General features: G+C 42.6%; 1 protein-coding gene across 1 annotated transcript; it reads right to left on the bottom strand.

Annotated features, from left to right (window-relative positions):
• Positions 1-2,811: 2,811 nt before the first annotated feature.
• On the bottom strand, positions 2,812-21,981 carry tmem244 (transmembrane protein 244). Its single transcript, XM_056264884.1, has 6 exons — positions 21,786-21,981; positions 21,554-21,639; positions 19,575-19,651; positions 16,571-16,696; positions 6,382-6,426; positions 2,812-3,100 (listed from the first exon to the last, which is right to left on the bottom strand). The coding sequence occupies exons 1-6, from the start codon at positions 21,876-21,878 to the stop codon at positions 3,003-3,005; spliced, it is 525 nt and encodes a 174-aa protein (XP_056120859.1). The 5' UTR covers positions 21,879-21,981; the 3' UTR covers positions 2,812-3,002.
• Between the last annotated feature and the right edge of the window lie 597 nt (positions 21,982-22,578).

The following is a 22,578-nucleotide window of genomic DNA, read 5'->3' as shown; positions in this document are numbered from 1 at the left end:
GTCTGAGGTTACGCATGTAACCCGGTTCCCAGATAAGGGAACGAGACGCTATGTTGTGTTGCCACGCCTCGGTTATGCCTGTATGTCTTCTTCAGAATCTGACGCTGATGCTATGCTAAGTTGCCACTCCATACATTCAGCCAATCAGATTGCTGTGTTTAGACATGTGCATGCTGCAGGCTCCATCAGGATCCTTCCCATAGCCTGTCCTCTCTCGTCCTTCACTGTTACGATCCTCCTTTTATGCTTCTGAAGCTCCTCCTCCGTGAGAAACTCGAGACCGGTGCGGCGCGCAGGTGACGCTCATTATCAATCACGTCACCGGCCTCACCCCGTTCTCATGGCCCTCGTCCAGCTCGCCACATACCCCCATCGCCCCTCTCAGGCCAGGGGATACCCACAAGACTCTTATCCCCCTCTCAGGCCAGGGGATACCCACGAGACTCTTATCCCCCTCTCAGGCTAGGGGATACCCACGAGACTCTACTCCCCCAGTCACGGCGGCTGCAGCACATGGGGGTAAGGATAGACGAGGCGAGAGCAAAGGAGACGGAAGCATGAGGAGCGACAGAGACGAGAGAAGGGAGCTGGGTGAACTCCTCCGCGATGCCTGGCGGTGGCGCTGGATAGCCATTGGTGGACGGCCCTCTGACTCCTCCGCTCAGCAGGAGTCCCCCGTTCCCTGCTCCTCCCCATCATGGCGGATGGCAGCAGGTTCCAGCTCCAGGCAAACGGCGGCGGCGACTCCGCCCCCTCACGGACAGCAGCCGCCTCTCCAGCACCCCGGCGGCCGGCAGCGAGTTCGTTCGTCCCTCCAGCAACTCACTCCAGCACCTCGAGCGTCCAGACTCTGTTTATTCACGCTTGATGGCACCGCTGATTCTCCACAGCGGCGAGGGCTCCCTGACAGCCGGTTCCTCCAGGGTTACATGTGTACCGATGTAGCAAGGTTTGTTATTCAGGGAAGAAGGAGGCGGGAACTGGCGAATGTTTCACAAAATTTAATATCAAACAAACATAAACGTAAGTAAAAACGGCAGGCTCTCACGGACGACTGCCGCACACACATAAACAAAACATAGTCCAGGCCTGGTCCTCTCTCGTCCTTCACTGTCTGGCTCCTCCTTTCATCCCCCCGAAGCTCCTCCGTGCGAGGCTGGTGCGGCGCGCAGGTGACGCTCATTATCCATCACGCCACTGGCCTCGCCCTGTTCTCACGGCCCTCTGCCTCGTCCTGCTTGCCACACTAACTTTCATAGACACATTCTGTATTTGCTCTGTCAAAGGAAACAGAACAAACCGCAGAACCGTTGCGTCTCCGAGCAACACTGTGTTTTTTCCTCAAAGAATCTGTGTATTTGAACAAATCAGACAAGTACATGATTCAATTAGACTTTCCATTCATAAATACAGTTGTTTAGTTAAATGATTTTAGTTTAATAGTTAAAAACTAGACTATTATTTTATTTATTTCAGCCATTTAATATTTCTTCATTAAAATGTTACATTTAAAACATTAATCCCGTAACATAATTTATGCAATTATAATTTGCTGTGTAAATCCATACATGCCATGTCTGCGCTGCATTAAACATGTGTAAATCCAAAGATTTTATTGATACTGACATAATTTTATTGGTAATAATAGCCATACGGTGTCTTTGTATTCCAATTGAATTTATTGATTAAATTTAAGAAATATTATATAAGAGGACATAGATATGACAATACATTTAAAACACTGTTCATCTCTGGCTTTATTGCTCAGTGTTATTTCAGGGTTTTGATCTTCACTGAACGGAGAGAGCACATACTGTATTTTATTGTTGTCACAAACTGTAATTTTCATGAACTTTCTATTTGTTTTTATCAGCCACCTGTTTTCCTTTGTTCCAGTTTCCCGCTCCTCATTTGTAACTATGGTTTCTGATTAACGAGTCACCACCTGTTAATTTGAGTTCAATCACCCTGTGTATTTAAGTTCCTCCTTTTTATTCAGTTGTTGTCTGGTATTGTTTGTGTAGACACTGTTACTTGCTGAGTTTGTTTTATTTAAGAACCTTTTGTTCGTAGAAACCTGTTTTAACCTTCTTCATCATCTTCATCTTAACTAACTGTGACGATTGTATTATAATGATAATTTAACATTGCTGCTATACTTTGAATTTTGACTTGGCTAGGCATCGCATGTTAACGTTAATGTAATATAAAGTAATGTAAATATTAAAGCATGGCTAGGCATATTAATTGTTACAGGAACCTCAAAGCATATTTTGTGTATTTTGTGCTACTCCATAATGATGTTCTAGTTGAGGTCCTTTGTAGTGTAGGAAGGGCCCATTGTAGGATATTATATCCAGTGTATCCTAGTGTAGGATTCTCTGCAATCACCATAAGTTCAAACTGGTTGAATACTGCCATGATATATAAATATTTCAGTTATATACCTTCACAGGGTCACATTTGACAATTTTTCCATTTGTCAACATTAGTTAATATGAACTAACAATTAAAAAGAACCTATAAAGTAATAATAGAACCTATAAAAAAATAATAATAATAAAAAAGTGAAAAAAAAAACAGAATGAGATTTTTTTTCTTCTCGTCTTCCCGCCATGTAGAAAGGCCTCACATGATGTCACTTCCCGAGTGTCAGTTTTACGAACACTATTTTTTACCCCCCAAAAATGTCCTTATATAAATATAATTGTGCATGTAAGCACAGACACAATCATATTACAAGCATTGGAGTCAAAATTAAACCCATTGGATTATTCTGGGATTTTGTGACGGAAAGATTTCACCACAAAATGTTAGAAAGGCCACCAAAACAACATGGTTTACTGGAATTATTTTATCAGCATAAGAAGTTTCAAAACAAATCCATATGGCAAAATATTGAGAAGGAATAACAAAACCATTTCAAACTACACCATGATGTAAAAAAAGTTAAAACGGTACAAAACTGAGAGTATCGATCCCTGTACATTTTCCTCAGTGTGTCAGAAATTCTGAAGATCTGCAGGATGTACAAAATTATTTCTGAAGAGTCGGTAAGCCATGAGTTGCCCTCCAAAAATCATCATCAGTAACCCAGAGCCTAAAGGAGAGAAGACAGACGTACACTTATCATCACATTACGCACAAGATGAGTGGCCTGATTTCACTTTAAAAAACGTCTTGGTTACGTATGTAACCCTCGAACGGAGACGTTACGTAGAATGACGACGAAATGGGGTTTCGCTTAGAAAGCCTATCAACTTCGAGTATTACAAAATGAGCCAATGGCAAAGAAATGCCATGGGTCTGCGGATTTTGCATAGCGTGACTCCGCCCCACCTCGTGGGTATATAAGGAAGTACGCTGGCAATATGCAGATATGTTACTTGCTGGGGAGCCGAGACTGAACTCAAGCTGTTCCAGCGGTACAGCGAAGTGGCAGGGAGATGTAACGTCTCCGTTCCCTACTCAGGGAATGAGGGTTACATACGTAACCAAGACGTTCCCTTTCGAGTCACTTCAACGACATGGGGTTCCCAGTCTAATCACGCCACTCGGCTGTCTTCCAGTGCCCTGCGTAAGTCTGAGCTCCCTGTCGTGAGACTAGCACGGACGAAGGACTCCTACTTAACACAGGAATACCAAGGTACACTGGGAAGCATATCTCAGTGGAAATATGCAATTATTGCCAGTGGGGAACCAAGCACATGGAGGCTCCTAGCCAACGTGAAAGCTGCCGCAGGCATAGACTCTGGCATTGACGTCAACAGTGCTGGAGGAACTCAGGGCTTGTGGGAAAGCTCACCTGAGGAAGCGAAGACACCTGAGCGGGTCCTAGTACCGGCTGGTTGAAGCGAGTATATGGGATGACACTGGCTCCACTCGGAGATTGTAGAATCTGGCGAATGTGTTGGGTGTCGGAGATGGACTTTTGACTTGAGCGCGGCGAATTCTCCAACGGGGGGGTCGGGTGGACGGACTTTTGACTTGAGCTCCGCGACTTCTAAGGGCTCCTCTCTCCCCGCTCTACCCTTTCTCCCCCCGCTACCACGCCCCTGCCAAGGGGGCACGGTCGACCTTGCTGCTGGTATGCCAAAGCAATGGCATCCACTATCCAGTGAGACAACCTTTGCTTTGAGAGAGCCTTTCCCTTCAGCTTCCCACCATAACAGACAAAGAGCTGGTCTGAGGTCCTGAAACACTGCGTTCTGTCTACGTAAGCACGGAGGGTGCGTACTGGACAGAGCAGTGCCAAGGCTGGGTCTCCCTCCTCCAGGGGCAGCGCTTGCAGGTTCACCACCTGATCTCGAAAGGGAGTGGTGGGAACCTTTGGCACATATCCAGGCCCGGGTCTCAGGATCACGTGAGAATAGACCGGCCCAAATTCCAGGCACAATTTGTCAACGGAAAATGCGTGCAGGTCCCCTACACTCTTAATGGAGGCCAATGCAACCAGGAGAGCTGTCATAACTGACAGGAACTTAAACTCCACTGATTGCAGAGGCTCAAGGGGAGCACTCTGCAGGGCAGTTAGAACCACTGAGAGGTCCCAAGAGGGAACGAGAGGAGGGAGAGGACACTTCAGTCTCCTCGCTCCTCTCAGGAACCTGATGATCAGGTCGTGCTTTCCCACGGACTTACCCTCAAATGCGTCGTGATGTGCGGCGATAGCGGCAACATAGACTTTCAGGGTGGAGGGAGACAGCCTTCGCTCCAACCCATCTTGCAGGAAGGAAAGCACGACACTGACCGGGCATTTTCTGGGGTCTTCTTGGTGAGAAAGAGCACCAGTTGACGAAGAGGTTCCACTCCAACGCGTAGGCATGTCTCGTGGAAGTGATGGTAGCCACCACCGCTGGTGGTAGGGTACTCAAACCTGCCTTGTCCTGTCCAGGAGCCACACGTGGAGGTTCCAAAGATCGGGACGAGGGTGCCATAGGGTGCCCTGTCTCTGAGAAAGGTTCCTTCCTCAGAGGAATTGGCCAGGGAGGTGCTGTCGCGAGAAGTACAAGTTCGGAGAACCAGGTCTGGCTGGGCCAATAAGGCGTAACCAATATGACCTGCTCCTTGTCCTCCCTGATCTTGCACAGACCCTGTGCAAGGCTCACTGGGGAAAATGCATACTTGCGGAGGCCCCGGGGCTAGCTGTGCGCCAATGAGTCCGTGCCGAGCGTGCCCTTGGTCAGGGAGTAAAACAGGTCGCAATGGGACGAGTCGTGGGAGGCAAACAGGTCTACCTGTGCGTCCCCGAACTGATCCCAAATCAGCTGAACTGACTGGGGATGGAGTCGCCATTCTCCAGGAAGAGGCTGAGACGTGAAAGCTCGTCGGCTGCACAACTCGGGGTTCACGGAATATAATGGCCCAAAGCGACCTCAGATGCTTCTGACTCCATAAGAGGAGGTATGTCGCAACTTGCGTATGTCGCAAGTTGCGACATACGGCGGGAGCGTAGACCACCTTGTCGGTAGATGTACGCTACTGTCGTGGTATTGTCTGATCGGACTAGTACTTGCTGGTTCTTGAGCAACGCAGCGAGACATACTGCCAGCAACTCGAGGCAATCGACATGCCAAAAGGCGCTGGGGTCCTGTCCAGGAGCTGTTGCCAGGTCTGTTGAGACAACAACATCCCTGGAAACTGGTTCTAAGGGCATTCCAACCGCACTCTTGCCCTCGAACTGTCTAAGGCAAGTCAGCAGTGACTCCCACGATCTCATGACCACTTCCTGCACATCCGGGTAGAAAGGATTTGGGTTCGCCTCCCCAAACATGCTCGGGACATGGCAGAGTGTTCCACACAAGCCTGATACTTGCGGCGGGAGAACGTGACGCATCCACGAACGCTGTCTGAGCGTGATCGAAGCCCAAACACGTCAAAACAGCGCTCGTGCCCATCAGCTGACTCTATAAGACTACCGCACTCAGAAATACACGGGCAGATCGTCTTTAAAAAGACGTGCCACGTGCACACTCTTTTTGTGAAAGAAAAGCTCACAGCAGTGCTGAAGCGCCCAGGGAGAAACACACACGCTGTTCAGTTCAGCAGGCAGGAATGTGAAACTCGCTGGAACTCGCCATCACACCAACAGGGAAGCTGCTCGTCTAGAAGATTCTCGAAGATAGTCAGAGAATAGGCTGCAGGAGTGAAGAGGACTTCTTGGCTCCTCAGCAAGTAACATATCTGCATATTGCCAGCGTACTTCCTTATATACCCACGAGGTGGGGCGGAGTCACGCTATGCAAAATCCGCAGACCCATGGCATTTCTTTGCCATTGGCTCGTTTTGTAATACTCGAAGTTGATAGGCTCTCTAATCGAAACCCCATTTCGTCGTCATTCCACGTAACTCGAAGTGAATACGAAAGGGAACAGAAGTTACCGAGAGCAATCCACCAGTGCTCTGTTGAGGGAAAATCAGCCATAACTGAAACAAAAATGACAGACAAAACAGGTAGACAATTAGTCATCATGTACTTTCAAACATACATTTATAGTGGATATAAAAAGTCTACACCTACGGCTGGTTTTAATGATGTAAACAATGAAACAAAGATAAATCATATCAGAATATCATGATGTGGATTTAGTTGTGCTGATGATATTAATTCTGAACACACTATGCGATTATAAAGGGGTGTGGACACTTATGCCGTTAGTTTTGATCTTTTTTTCTCTGAAATCACTTTGTTTTCAGTGGGATTGGTTGACATTTTTACATCAAATGTGCAAAAATTCTGGAATGATTGACAGTAGCGGAGAAAAGCCTAGAAAAATTTACATCATTTTGCAATCATATTGCGTAGATGTGCTTGGAGTTGGTTGTTTTATTTGTGATAATAACGCAATGAAACATGTCAAATTGTGCAGAACATCATTTTTGGCCAGACTGAGCATGCAAAACAGAGAGCCAACCAAATATTAATAACTGATTAAGTTTTAATGACTACTACTGATATACGTCAGCTTTTTGTTTTTCTTTGCATAGAAAAATAAATCCTGTAGCTTGCAAAAATAATGTTGTAATATTTTAAAAAAGATCAATTATTTTCCTCATATTTTGATGGTTGTATCAAACTTGTAGGGTGATTAAAAGCAAATATTCCCTCCGGACATCATCTTTGGCAACTACTGTAGATCAATGTTTGCAGAAAAAGCTCTCAAATAAAGATAATTCAAAGAGATCTGCCTACATTATTATGCCATACAAATAAAGCATTGAGTAGAAAAATGTCTGTAGAAGCTCTTATATTTTTTGCCTGGTCACTGACCACCTTCACACCACAGTGATCGATTCAATCAGTTTATGCACATGTTTATGCACATGTGAATACAGTGTCTCTGTTCTTCAGTGTCTCAGTAAGTGTGCTTTAGTGAGGTGTGTAGACTGCAGACCCACAAAATGAAGCTGCTACTTCAAGCTTGATTATAGAAATATGTATTACAGAAATTAAACAGCTACAGGCCAAGGTCACACTTCATTCTATCTGCCTTGGTAAACATACCTTTTCACTAAGCATTATGTCATTTTCCTGAACGGCAACTCCAGTTCACAGATTAAAAGAAAAAGACATAATTCTGTGTATTCACTAATCTAATTCATTCAAGCGCCACAGTACAGCAGGTATATAGGCTACAGTGAACAGAGCCGAAAGCTGTTTTACAGTCGTCTGAGGCTGACCGTGTGTTGTGTGGGTGAAGATGTTTTTCCACTAATAGATGTTATTCAGGCTCTCAAACTCATCATGTACTCTGCTGAATGCAGCACTGACTCAGATACATCAGTATTTAGCTCATATTAGGGCTGTTCACACACAAATCTATTTTTATCAACATTTTAAGGTCAAAGACACTAAATGAGAAAATGTTGACAGTTGCTATAGCTTTTTATTTCTCTTTGTTTACTTGAATTATTTCTTGCAGTTCGATGCACCTGAACCCCAAATCTGCTGAATTTAGTGTTTGCAGCAAACGTATCAGCTTGTGTTTAATTACAATCGTGACCAGTGGGTGTAACACATTACAAGTAGCGAAAGTTACATAATAAGATTACTTTTTTCAAGAACTAAAGTTACTAGTAAACACATTACTTATAAATTCACTACAAAATACCAGCAAAATGTCTTTGTTGCTGGGCTTCGATGATCCAATTTAACCATACTAATAAGCAAAAATCACTTTAGATAAACATCACATTTGTGTTTCTTTTTATTCTTTTTGTTAAACTTTCTTCTTCTTCGGTCCAGAACAGCAGCGCAGCTGTGAGGTTTGTTTGAGCAGCGCCTTCTACTGTATAAGCTTGAATTTGCATTTCTTTCAGCCTGAGGCTTATTCATCTCACTTTTGGTGTGAAAGAGCCTTTACATTTGCCAAAAATAGAACGTTTGTTTTATTTTTCTTATTAAAAAACAAAAACAAGCAAGCCCAGCCAAGGTGAAAAATGTTGTGCAAATGTACTTTCCAAAAAAATACTTTCCAAATAAGTAACTAAGTAGTTACTTTTTTCCAGGGAGTAACACAATATTGTAATGCATTCATTTTGAAAGTATCTTTCCCCAACACTGGTCGCGACCGGTGAACGTGATTTCACCAAGTACCACATGTTCCTCGATCAACAACTTTCCAATCGACCAATCAGATTTGAGGGACAAGTTTACAGTTTATGTCTTAAATGGCAAAATCACGGTGACCGGTCGCGACCGTGTTTACATGGAGACAAATCCATTCATGTGAATTACATGGATAATGCATTAGCAGAGGTTCATCCACATAGAACGGCAGTTCAACCTAAACAGTCGATTTAGACACTTTACAGCTCAAATAACTCTCAACCAGTGGAAGACGTCACCGCCATGGGACTGCTCACCCGACCACGTGAAACGTAAATATCATTTAACAAAATCTCTTTCCAGAGACCTTGGCATTGTTGTAGGCTATATTATCATGATATGATTTTCTAATTTACATTAGATGTTATATAGCTGATGCTAGTTAATAAAAAAATAAACTTTCATTTATTAACTCTGCCATAGCAGCACACCCAACTTAATTACTTGTATTTTATTTGTATATCTTATGCACTTTATTCCTTTAACATTCATGGTATTCTTTTAGCTTGTCTTTTTTTGTTGTGTTCTTACGCGGTATTTCAGCGATGAATAAGCTGGTGTGCTCCAAAACAATGACAAAATTCGCATTTAGGAGACTAAACTTACAGTCTCTCACTCCCGCTAAAATGGATCAGGGATTTTATGACGTCATCGCGGACTTCAGCTTCTCATCACATCTTCTGTCCAATCAAATGCTCTCTAGAATCGAAAGCTCCGCCCCCTCTGCTATAAACACCACCTGGCCAAATGGTGTGTTCAAGTCCTCCTGGGAAGTTCGTATTTACGAGTTGGGAAGTCGTGCTTACGACTGCAGGTGCGTTCAAGTCACTTTAATCGGAGTAAGATGGCGGTACACTTTCTCTTAATTAATTACACAATACAGCAAGGTTCTTAAACTCTAGTTCTAGAAAATGAAGAACAAAGATGTGCAGAAGGTGTGCTTTGCTTTTATTATGTTCTTAGTTAATTCATGAAGTCAAGCTGCAAACTTTATCGTTACATATTACATTGTTATTTTATCACTAATATCACTGCTAAATACCTTTAAGCATTGTGGTAGTCCGCCATGTTTCTCAGTGACACGCCCCCAACTCGTAAAGATCGGGGCTTAAAGAAAATCCCGAGCTCCCCACTCGTAAATATGATGTGCGTTTAACTCGTAAATACGATCTATACGAGATGACTTGAACACACCAAAAGAGACCGTTGACACGTCACAGAGAAATATGGGTTGGAGTTGAATTGTTGGTTAAGAATGAAATGACTAGAATTTATTTATACCTCTACTATTGAATCCAGCGTATCATCAGCGCTCGGATTCGCTTCCATAGTGCTGTCAAGTACGACTGCAGTCTGTGAGGGAAACTGAACGCTATTGGCTGTTTGAAAAGGGGGAGGAGCCATTCAACATGTCCCGCCTTCGCTTCCTGTTTCAGTGGAAATCACGTCAACTCATCAAACAAAGCTGCGCGTTCCAAGGCACTTCAGTAGGACTTTAATGATGCCTTTCCACCCGTGTATTTCTGGGTGGGGTCGACATCTTTCCCCCTTGGATGGCCACGATCTCTGCCTCAACTGATTGGGCCGTGATCACACTGAGCACTCGTGAATGGCACATGCCTTCATTGCATGAGTATGGCCATGGGGATGCTGCGGCTCTCGTACTCGCTGGTTGCTCTGCGCCTGCAGCTGATGTGCACAATGCTAGCGTGGCAAGCACTGAGTGCGATCTGAGGGTTTCAATAGAAGTGTTTCCACCGGGTGAATCCCCACGGGCCTCCCATTCCTCAGCGTGTTCGTTCCTTCCGGTTGAGTTTGCGGATGAGTTAGGCGACTCATCTGAGGGTGAGTTTAACTCCTCATTCGGGACTCGCAAAAAGGTCACAGCATGGAGGGCAGGCTTAGGCCTTCAGAGGCGGATGGTCTCCATCCGTCGGGTGTGGGACCCCATCCCGTTGGTTGCCCAGGCCGCCGTGAGCATCGGCTTAGAGGGCTCTTTCTGATCAGGGTATGGCGTTTGTCACGTACATTAAGCGAATTATATAACCTTTTGGGCATTAAATCGATTCCCACCAGCGCCTATCAACCTCCAACAGACGGCTTGGTGGAACAATTTAATCGCACATTACAATCCATGGTTGGGAAGTTCATAAAAGAAGATGGCAAAGATTGGGATAAATGGATCAAGCCCCTGTTGTTCATGGTGCAGGAGGATCCACAAGCCTCCACTGGGTTTTCCCCATTCAAACTTCTCTATGGTCGTCTATGGAGGCTTGTTTCTGTCACGGAATAAAACATTTTAAAAGATAATTGCGATTTTTTATTAAAGTCGCAATTGTCGGTTATAAAGTCAGAATTGTGTGATATTTTTCTCACAATTGAGAGTTTATATCTCGCAATTCTGACACTTTTCTCTGAACTCTGAGATATAAAATGGCAATTGTGAGTTATAAAGTTCAATCCAAAAGTTTTTAATAAAAATTAAAAAGGTAATAGCGACTTTTTATCTCACAATTCTGACTTTTTTTCCTCAGAATTGCAAGCTTATATCTCACAATTCTGACTTTATATCTCACAATTCTGACTTTATATCTCGCAATTCTGACTTTGTCACTCGCAATTGCGACTTTATATCATGCAATTCTGACTTTATATCTCACAATTCTGACTTTATAACTCGCAATTGCGACTTTATATCATGCAATTCTGACTTTATAACTCGCAATTCTGACTTTATAACTCGCAATTGCGACTTTATATCATGCAATTCTGACTTTATAACTCGCAATTCTGACTTTATAACTCGCAATTGCGACTTTATATCATGCAATTCTGACTTTATATCTCGCAATTGCGACTTTATATCATGCAATTCTGACTTTATAACACGCAATTGCAACTTTATATCACACAATTCTGACTTTATATCTCGCAATTCTGACTTTATATCTCGCAATTCTGACTTTATATCATGCAATTCTGACTTTATAACTCGCAATTGCGACTTTATATCATGCAATTCTGACTTTATATCTCGCAATTGCGACTTTATATCATGCAATTCTGACTTTATAACACGCAATTGCAACTTTATATCACACAATTCTGACTTTATATCTCGCAATTCTGACTTTATATCATGCAATTCTGACTTTATAACTCGCAATTCTGACTTTATAACTCGCAATTGCGACTTTATATCATGCAATTCTGACTTTATATCATGCAATTCTGACTTTATAACACGCAATTGCAACTTTATATCACACAATTCTGACTTTATATCTCGCAATTCTGACTTTATATCTCGCAATTCTGACTTTATATCATGCAATTCTGACTTTATAACTCGCAATTGCGACTTTATATCATGCAATTCTGACTTTATATCTCGCAATTGCGACTTTATATCATGCAATTCTGACTTTAAAACACGCAATTGCAACTTTATATCACACAATTCTGACTTTATATCTCGCAATTCTGACTTTATATCATGCAATTCTGACTTTATAACTCGCAATTCTGACTTTATAACTCGCAATTGCGACTTTATATCATGCAATTCTGACTTTATAACTCGGAATTCTGACTTTATAACTCGCAATTGCGACTTTATATCTCACAATTCTGACTTTATACAGTATCTCGCAATTCTGACTTTGTCACTCGCAATTGCGACTTTATATCATGCAATTCTGACTTTATATCTCACAATTCTGACTTTATAACTCGCAATTGCGACTTTATATCATGCAATTCTGACTTTATAACTCGCAATTCTGACTTTATAACTCGCAATTGCGACTTTATATCATGCAATTCTGACTTTATAACTCGCAATTCTGACTTTATAACTCGCAATTGCGACTTTATATCATGCAATTCTGACTTTATAACTCGCAATTCTGACTTTATAACTCGCAATTGCGACTTTGTATCATGCAATTCTGACTTTATAACACGCAATTGCAACTTTATATCACACAATTCTGACTTTATATCTCGCAATTCTGACTTTATATCTCGCAATTCTGACTTTATATCATGCAATTCTGACTTTATAACTCGCAATTCTGACTTTATAACTCGCAATTGCGACTTTATATCATGCATTTCTGACTTTATAACTCGCAATTGCGACTTTATATCTCACAATTCTGACTTTATATCTCGCAATTCTGACTTTGTCACTCGCAATTGCGACTTTATATCACACAATTCTGACTTTATAACTCGGAATTCTGACTTTATAACTCGCAATTGCGACTTTATATCAATCAATTCTGACTTTATATCTCGCAATTCTGACTTTGTCACTCGCAATTGTGAGATAAAAAGTTACCTTTTTTATTTTTTAATCTGTTTAATCTGTTTTCTAGTTTTTAATCTTGAACCCGTGGAAGTGTACAACTGGGCGTGTGGAGGTATGGTATCTGGGCTTTCACTTGGGACATGGACAGATACGTCCCCAAATTGATAAGACTGCTGCGATTGCAGCCTGCCCAAGTCCCAAGATCAGGAAGGAGGTGAGACAGTTCCTGGGGCTGGTGGGATATAATAGGAGGTTTATTCCTAATCATTCTGAGCTCACCAGCCCACTGACAGATCTCACTAAAAAGGAAGCACCAGATTCGCTCCAGTGGACAGAGCTGTGCCAACAGGCCCTAACTAGGGTAAAGGCTCCCCAATGCAGTGGCCCGCTCTTACACTCTCCTAACTTTGATCTCCCTTTTTAGTTGCAGACGGACGCGTCGGACAGTGGTCAGTCCTGTCCCAAGTGATCGGAGGATAGGAGCGGCCGGTGCTGTATCTGAGTCGAAAGCTCTCAAACAGAAAGACTAGATACAGCTGTGGCGAGCAGGACGAGGCCGAGGGCCGTGAGAGAGCAGCACTCGTATCTCTCATGGAGGAGCGGAAGCATAAAAGGAGGAGCGACGACAGTGGAGATCGAGAGAAGCCAGGCCTGGACTTGTGTTGTGTTTGCTTTGTTATATGTGACAGCAGTCGTCCATGAGGGGTTGCTGTCTTTTACTTTCATTTTGTATTTTCATGTTTCATTTTTTGTAGTGGATTATAAATGTGTGTGAACATTCACCGGTTCCCGCCTCCTTCTTCCCATAACATCAAAACTGCGTTACACTGGTGCCGATACCCAGGAAGAAGGAATAACGCGCTGTCAGAGAGCCCTCGCCGCTGGAAGGAATCCGCCATGCCATCGAGCATGGTGAGCAGAGTGCATCACCATGAGATGGACGCTCGAGTTTCCGATCGAGCTCGCTGCCGGCCGCCTGGGTGCTGGAGGGGCGACTGCCGTCCGTGAGGGAGCGGAGGAGTCGCCGCCATTTGCCTGGAGCTGGAACCTGCTGCCATCCGCCATGAAGGGGAGGAGCAGGTAACGGGGGACTCCTGCCGTCTGCCCGAACCCGGAGGAGCCGTCGCCGTCCACCAGGCGGTGGAGGCGGTGGAGCCGTCCACCGAGGGCTATCCAGCGCCACCGCCAGGCACCGCGGAGAAGATCGCCCAGCTGGTGGAGGACCAGATGGCAGCGTGTTGTGGGAACCGGACCAAGACTTTTGGTCTTGGTCGGACCAAGACCAAGGGGGGAGCGCAGTCTCGTGGGTGTACCCCCCGGCCTGCAAGGGGCGATGGGGGAATGTGGCGAGCAGGACGATGCCGAGGGCCGTGAGAGAGCGGCACAAGGCCGGTGGCGTGATTACTGGTGAGCACCTCCTGCGCGACGCACCGGTCTCATATCTATCATGGAGGAGCTATATGTTATATGTGACAGCAGTCGTCCGTGAGGGGCTTTCATTTTGTATTTGTTTTATTTTTGGTATTAAAATGTGTGTGAACGTTCGCCGTTTCCTGCCTCCTTCTTCCCATAACATCTAAACTGCGTTACAACAGCACCATTGAAAAAGAGTGTTTGGCCATTCGGTGAGCCGTCACCCTCCGTTATTACCTCCTGGGACGGAGATTCACTCTCTGTTCAGACCCTGCGCCCCTTCAGTGGCTCCACCGCATGAAGGATACCAATGCGCGGATCACCCGTCGGTATGGTGGTCCACAGGCCGGGGGCGCGGAAGGCTGTAGCCAACCTCCTCTCTAGAAATTGGGGGGATTGGTAATGCGAAGTCACTGATGATGATAACTAACACCTGTTTTTAATTCCAGTGATTGGCGGAGAGACGGGATATAAGCGCCCCGCAGACCTGGGGCAGGGAGTGAGAGCTGCACTGATTGTGTTTGGACTGTTTATTTTGTGAATGTGTTCGCCACTCTGATTCTTCGTCATTTCTATCTGTGAACGTTCTATAATTATTTTTTAATGAATTGCCAAACTATTCATTTCTAACTTATTAATTATTAAGTAAAATAAATATAAATATAATTATACATTATATATACACTCACCGGCCACTTTATTAGGTACCCCATGCTAGTAACGGGTTGGACCCCCTTTTGCCTTCAGAACTGCCTCAATTCTTCGTGGCATAGATTCAACAAGGTGCTGGAAGCATTCCTCAGGGAGTTTGGTCCATATTGACATGATGGCATCACACAGTTGCCGCAGATTTGTCGGCTGCACATCCATGATGCGAATCTCCCGTTCCACCACATCCCAAAGATGCTCTATTGGGTTGAGATCTGGTGACTGTGGAGGCCATTTTAGTACAGTGAACTCATTGTCATGTTCAAGAAACCAATTTGAAATGATTAGAGCTTTGTGACATGGTGGAAGTAGCCATCAGAGGATGGGTACATGGTGGCCATAAAGGGATGGACATGGTCAGAAACAATGCTCAGGTAGGCCGTGGCATTTAAACGATGCCCAATTGGCACTAAGGGGCCTAAAGTGTGCCAGGAAAACATCCCCCACACCATTACACCACCACCACCAGCCTGCACAGTGGTAACAAGGCATGATGGTTCCATGTTCTCATTCTGTTTACGCCAAATTCTGACTCTAACATCTGAATGTCTCAACAGAAATCGAGACTCATCAGACCAGGCAACATTTTTCCAGTCTTCAACTGTTCAATTTTGGTGAGCTCTTGCAAATTGTAGCCTCTTTTTCCTATTTGTAGTGGAGATGAGTGGTACCTGGTGGGGTCTTCTGCTGTTGTAGCCCATCCGCCTCAAGGTTGTGCGTGTTGTGGCTTCACAAATGCTTTGCTGCATACCTCGGTTGTAACGAGTGGTTATTTCAGTCACTGTTGCCCTTCTATCAGCTCGAACCAGTCTGGCCATTCTCCTCTGACCTCTGGCATCAACAAGGCATTTCCGCCCACAGAACTGCCGCTCACTGGATTTTTTTCTTTTTCGGACCATTCTCTGTAAACCCTAGAGATGGTTGTGCGTGAAAATCCCAGTAGATTAGCAGTTTCTGAAATACTCAGACCAGCCCTTCTGGCACCAACAATCATGCCACGTTCAAAGTCACTCAAATCAACTTTCTTCCCCATACTGATGCTCGGTTTGAACTGCAGGAGATTGTCTTGACCATGTCTACATGCCTAAATGCACTGAGTTGCCGCCATGTGATTGGCTGCTTAGAAATTAAGTGTTAACGAGCAGTTGGACAGGTGTACCTAATAAAGTGGCCGGTGAGTGTATATCGACCATCAGCCACACAAGAAATCGGCATCTGCAATATTTGTCGACCACTAGGTAATAATCAAGTTATGTTAATATCAAGTTCAGTTTTTGTTGTTTGTTTTGTACCATGTTTATTATTTTAGAATAAAACTGCACATGTGTTCACATCCTCGAATCGCCATCAGTGGATTCCCGTTACACTGAGAGACTAAATTAAATTATTTTCTGTGGTTGTTGACAGCATTTTACTGCTTGGCTTGTTTTGAACCCATAATATCATGCTTTCCGGTTTACTTGTCAAATTGATTTGACCAAATATGCTTAATCTCCAGTCTTCAATGTGTGCTTAGATGCTCTCACCGGCTATGGTCAGTCCAACGTGCAGCAGTGTGACAGTGATGGCGTAGTCCCACACACATTCCTCCACGATCCACGCGAATATCAGACCGCCCAGAACGTATGTCACCTCTGTGGAGATCACACTCACTGCACAACAAACACACATACATGTCTGAAAGACAACTGCCGATGCAAACGCATGTTTTATTATGCACAAAACAACAGAACTTCTCTAATCAGTGCACTGATAGATCCTTAAGCCATTTGAGATCAGCACATCAGCACTTCTTCAGTTTCAAAACTTACCAAGAGCCAATTTATGTGTAAAATAAGTGTTAATTTCAGCTATTGTTAATTGTTACTATCACTGAATTGTGTTGTGTCATGCATTGTAAATATACATCAGCATTATATGTTTACTCTCAGCATCTGCCTTCCCTCTGGAACAAACATTTTAAAAACATTTAAAGGGGTCCTATAATGCCCTTTTCAAAAGATGTAAAATAAGTCTCTGATGACCCCAGAGTGTGTATGTGAAGGTTTAGCTCAAAATACCCCACAGATATTTTTTATAGCATGTTAATATTGTCCTTTTTTGAGGGTGAGCAAAAACGCGCAGTTTATGTGTGTGTCCCTTTAAATGCAAAGGAGCTGATGCTCCCGGTGTGTGTGTGTGTGTGTACGTGTACTGTGTGTACGTGTACGTGTGTGTTAGCAGCTCCGATTACCTCACACCTCACACAGACACGCACTGAATACGTGTGCGTGTGTGCGTACGTGTGTGTTAGCAGCTCCGATTACCTCACACAGACACGCACTGAACATTTCAAAAACTTTTAGCCTTTTATGTTCAAAGCGGAGTCGGACAATGATGGAGAGACGAGAGACTCAAGAAGAAGTGACGACATGTAGAAGCAACAGGACGTCTCTGAATGGTTAGTTAATGAATTTGTGTAGCTGATGTGGAGTTAACCATCTTCTAGTCATTGATTAGCATATTCTGTCATGATAATCTATACTGTAAATCACGTTCCCGGGGGCGGGCTTTATGTAAATTTTAGGGTTAGTGATGTCACTAACCTGTGAAGTAACTCGTTGTAGTCCCTACCAGCCGTTTGTTGTAGTCCTTAAAATGCGATTTCTCTAAAAAAAGTCTCTCTTTGCTTTGAACTTTGAGCGTTGTAACTTTGCAGATGTTGTTTATGCTCAAACAGCAACATTACACACTAACTAAAGTTAAAAAAGTGAAATCATAATCAACCACCCCTTTAAAAAAATTGAGTGTTCATCTGTGGGGTCCAAAACCTAAGGCCATTTGTCGCACTTGAGCCACAAATATACACAAAAATTTTTTTTAACTGGATTTGAGGAGTTTATGTGGTTGTAATAAAAAAAGAAACAAAACCTTCCCTCGCGGGTCAATTAGACCACCTTAGGAATGAAGGGAATGCAAGGAACGCTTCAGTACACATAGAAAAACCTAAAGAAAATGCTCAAAATTAAAACTACAAATGCTAAACCTTTACCAAAAATGATTTAATAATGTCTACATGTGTATCTGAATGCACACCGAAGAGATAAACCAAATAAACTTAAGCACTGGCTTTAGGACCCAGCGGAACAGCTCATTTGCTCCATATAGCGCTATAAGGCCATCTAGTGGCAAGAGTCATGAAATATCATGTTATATATTTTTGTTTTCCACAAGAGGTCGGCTAAGACACCTCAATTAGGGCCCTATGAAATCCGTTTTATTTTTTCCCAAATTCCGTTTTATTTTTTCCCAAATTCCGTTTTTTCCGTTTTAATTTTTGGGAATTCTTTTTTTTTTACCCTTTACTGTTATTTTAGTCATAAAAAGAGTGTGCTTTTAAAGTTAATGATTAAAATGTATACAAATAAAATAGGAATGACCTTAAATTACAGACATTTACTCAGTAGCCTTTTCAGGACAAATACTGCATGATGCCAAATGACACTGCACTCTTCAAGTAACAACAAAATATGGTTATGAGCTTTAAACTGTTCAGTAAAATAAATTATATTCGTTTAAAGTTTAAATAAAAGTCACACTCTGTCTCTCTCTCACCCAGTGTCGCTCGCGGAGTTCGCTTCGCTTTTGTCCATTCCGGCGCCTCATAGACAGACGCGGTGTGTGTGTGTATGTGAGAGAGACGCGTGAGTGATAGAGAGACGAAGGGAGAGCGGGGAAAGGAAATACAACGGAAAGAATACGCCGCGTGTTTTAAATAACGTAAAAAAATGAACGAAACCGCTCGGTACTGAGGGCTTATAGCGTCGAGTTTCTTAACTTTTTCGCCGAGGAAAGCAGAGCCATGGAGAGCCGCTTCGCCATGCTTTCATTGTTTTGATGCCGTCATTGGAGCTGAAATGACGGGAGGGGTTGTGTCGCCCAGATTTGCTTCCCCCGGTCTGCATTTTCACCAGACATACGTTCTTCTCCCAAACAAAAACAGAATTTCAATCCAAATATGTAAAATTCCACGAAATTCCGCGTTAACACTAGATTCCGCGTTATTTGTCCAATTCCGTAATTCCGTCCGCGATTCCGTGATCGCGGAAATCATAGGGCCCTACTCAATTGACTCAATGTGAAATATTTTGAGCTGATCTGAGCTGAGCTGATTTATGCATGTTTTGAATTTAAGTTTTAAAAAATGTGAGGAATGTGCTTAAGTATATTATCTATTGATAAAATCTAGAAATTTAAAGCTACATAAAATAAACAATAGTAAAATAAAAAAAATTGCATTAAAAAAATAGAACAAATATTTTAAAACGTATATAATATAAGCTTTCTGGGGCAAAAAAAGAGAAAGGTATAATGTTAGGTGATTTGACCTGCGAGGGAAGGGTTTGTTACAGACTGAGAGGATGAGGGTTAAACAGCCGTCAACTGCAGATCATAATGCAGAGTTTGTGTGACTGAAGCGTCAGTCTCGAGCCAGTCAACTAAAACCTTACACAACATGAAGTATCCACTGTATATCTGAACCAAGCCTACCTAAATATTTTGGATTTTGCCATGATGGTTGAGTGGTGTAGTCGAAAGGTGCCAACAAGCTGTCAACCTCGTCGACCCTGATTACAACAAACGACAAATAAACACACACACACAGCTTGATTTATTTCTGTGACATTAGTTCCGATCAAGAATGTGATGTTATAATGCTAATAGTTGGATAACAAAATGTTGGACCTCCTTTATAAGACGTGTGTGGAACGATCCAAAATGTGGACAGACCACAATTCACAAAATGTTCCAAAATGTTTTTTTAAATGTCCATATGCACAAACATTTTGCCCAAATCATTTCATTATTTATTTGTAGAGCACATTTAAAAACAACCCATGGTTGACCAAAGTGCTGAACAGGACAGATTAATCAGTAAAGGGATAATACAATATAATAAAGTTAATCGATACAATTACAAGCAATAAAATAAATAATGCATTAAATATAATACAATTGAAGGTTAATAAAGTGCATTAAGGATCTACATTTAGAAAGTGTTTTTTAAGCTTAGCAAATGACATCACACTTTATAATTCTACAGAATACCCACAAATATGGTACAAACTTTATGGATTATTTTTATTATTATATATGAGCACAAAAGATTGCTACGCATTTCCACGTCAGTTTCTGCCGTTATAAATCCTGATTAGTTCCTCACTTTTGATGTTGGATGAAATCAAATCCGATCGCACACGCATTTCATAAACGAGGCCCCGGACTTTTAGAAGGAAATGTTCTATATGGAACCATAAAGGGTTCTGGTTCCGTCAGGCACTTCATAAACCTTTCAGGGGTTCCCTATGGGATCAAAATCCCGCCAAATGTATTGCGGCCACGGATCAAAAAATAATAAGCATGATTCAAAAATGTAAAAACACATGTAAAAATATATTGCACAAACTGAAAAAAATAATGCGAAATTACCAGAAAAATATTTTGCACGAAACTTAAATTTATGTTTTTCGCTCTTCTTGACAGTCGCATTGGAGTGAGGTCAACTCCCCTCTCCGATTAGAGGAGGAGCTGTCAATCTAGAACTATGGACCAATGGTGACGCTTAAGCCCGCCCTAATTTACATGAAACTCGAACTGCAACATTTGGAAGAGCAAGCGCAGAACACGGAAAGAAGAGCGAAAAACATGAACATAACTTTAAGTTTCGTGCAAAATATTTTTTAATGTGTTTAAAGTTTTTATTCATGCTTGTTGTTTTTTGATTCACGCTTATTATATTTTGATCCGTGATCACGTTGTTTGCTTTTCTGGTAATTTTGCATTATTTTTTTTTTCAGTTTGTGTTTTTACATTTTTGAATCACGCTTATTATTTTTAGATCCGTGGCTGCAATACATTTGGCGGGATTTTGATCCCATAGTTCCCATCATGTGATCATTTTATGGATTTAGCTTTAATGAATTAAATTCATTCTAATTCAATTTTATTCATTAAACAGCTTGTAAACAAACTTTATCACTAGAAAAAATTGAAATAACCCATTAAACACGAAAGTTTTATGCAATGACATTTCTCCTTATATAGAACCTTTTTGTCAATAACCCTAGAGTTCTATATAGAACCCCACGGAACCTTCCATTCTAAGAGTGCAGATGTTACATCATAGTAACCCGACACAAACTGACAAAAACCGTCCAAACCTTTAAATGTTTTAAATATAACATGAACCGCATAGCAATCGGCCCAACAATATGCTAGCTAATTAATAACACGATATTCATGGGGTGAAAATAGGAAAACTGACAATTTAGTGAATGCATAAAGAGCACCAGCAGTGATTTACATGAAACAATCACAAAGTGCTGAAATCCACTGACGTAGACTGTTTTTTTCTCTATACAGGAAGTCGCATCACCACATATAAAGCAGACACAGAGAGAGAGAGAAAGAGAGAGAGACACACACACACACAGAGGGGAAGTGGTGCCGCTCGGTGTGGAGAATCTCACCTGAGAATGCCGATGCAGAGACTGACCACAATATAGTACAGCGAGTAGAAGCACACCATACACATCAGCAGGTTTTGAAGAACGGCCTGACAAATAAACACACAACACAGCTGTTTGCCTGCTGGGAAAGTTAGTCCTAGTTTTATCAGTGTTATTGTTTTTGCAGTGTCTAATCAAACATGTTCCATTGTTCATGAGCCTGAATTATCTGCTGCAGTGGATCAAACTTTACCCAGGTGTCCTGCATCTTGCTGTTGATTGGCAGCTGGCCATGGCGTCTGATCAGAGTGGTCCCACAGCACCGGCAACAGTAGTCCAACAACATGAATGGCCGGCGACTCTTTGATGGACGCTAGCAGTAGCACAACTCTGAATGTGCGCATATGTCATGGCTGCTCTTAATGAGATTAGCAACACTCCCGTAAATCTGTTGAGGATAAAGCCCAGTGACAGGCCTGGTCTACGCTAACTACACACACACACACACACACACACACACACACACACACAATACCCCTCGTTCAGTAAGGACGAGCTAGAATACCTCACATTAGCACACCTGCTAACAATACTTCTGTTCTAGCATTGCTAATGGTGCAGATTTCAGAAACAATATAGGTCTACTACACAATGATGCACACACAAGCAAGGCCTTGTTTGAGAAGCCGGGTCATTCCTGTTAGGAAGCACCTTTGTGGATCGTTTTGAAAGTGAACAATGGCAGTTACTGAACTAGTAGAACAGATATCAACATCTATTGAGAACAGTGAGTATGCTGTTGGTGTCTTTATTGATCTTAGCAAGGCCTTTGACACTATAGACCATTCATTGCTTTTAAATAAATTAGAAAGGTATGGTGTCAGGGGCGTAGCACATATTGGCTAAAAAGCTATCTAAGTGACCGAAATCAGTATGTACATATTAATGGTATCCGTTCAATGGAGGCAAAAATAACCCACGGTGTTCCTCAGGGCTCCGTTCTGGGACCTAAACTATTTATTATGTACATTAATGACATTTGTGAA

This window comes from Rhinichthys klamathensis, unplaced genomic scaffold (genome assembly GCF_029890125.1).
Source record: "Rhinichthys klamathensis goyatoka isolate OS25496 unplaced genomic scaffold, OSU_Roscu_1.1 h1tg000001l_1, whole genome shotgun sequence".
Taxonomy (NCBI): domain Eukaryota; kingdom Metazoa; phylum Chordata; class Actinopteri; order Cypriniformes; family Leuciscidae; genus Rhinichthys; species Rhinichthys klamathensis.
This window is presented reverse-complemented; position numbering and strand designations above follow the sequence as displayed.

What these genes read in the sequence shown, in the direction of transcription:
- tmem244 (XM_056264884.1), bottom strand. Translation starts at nt 21,878, where the DNA reads ATGTTGTTGGACTACTGTTGCCGGTGCTGTGGGACCACTCTGATCAGA. An exon ending in GCAAAATCCAAAATATTTAG is followed by an intron (nt 16,697 to 19,574) that starts GTAGGCTTGGTT and finishes TTTGTTGTGCAG; the next exon opens with TGAGTGTGATCTCCACAGAG. An exon ending in CGTTGGACTGACCATAGCCG is followed by an intron (nt 6,427 to 16,570) that starts GTGAGAGCATCT and finishes TTTTTGTTTCAG; the next exon opens with TTATGGCTGATTTTCCCTCA.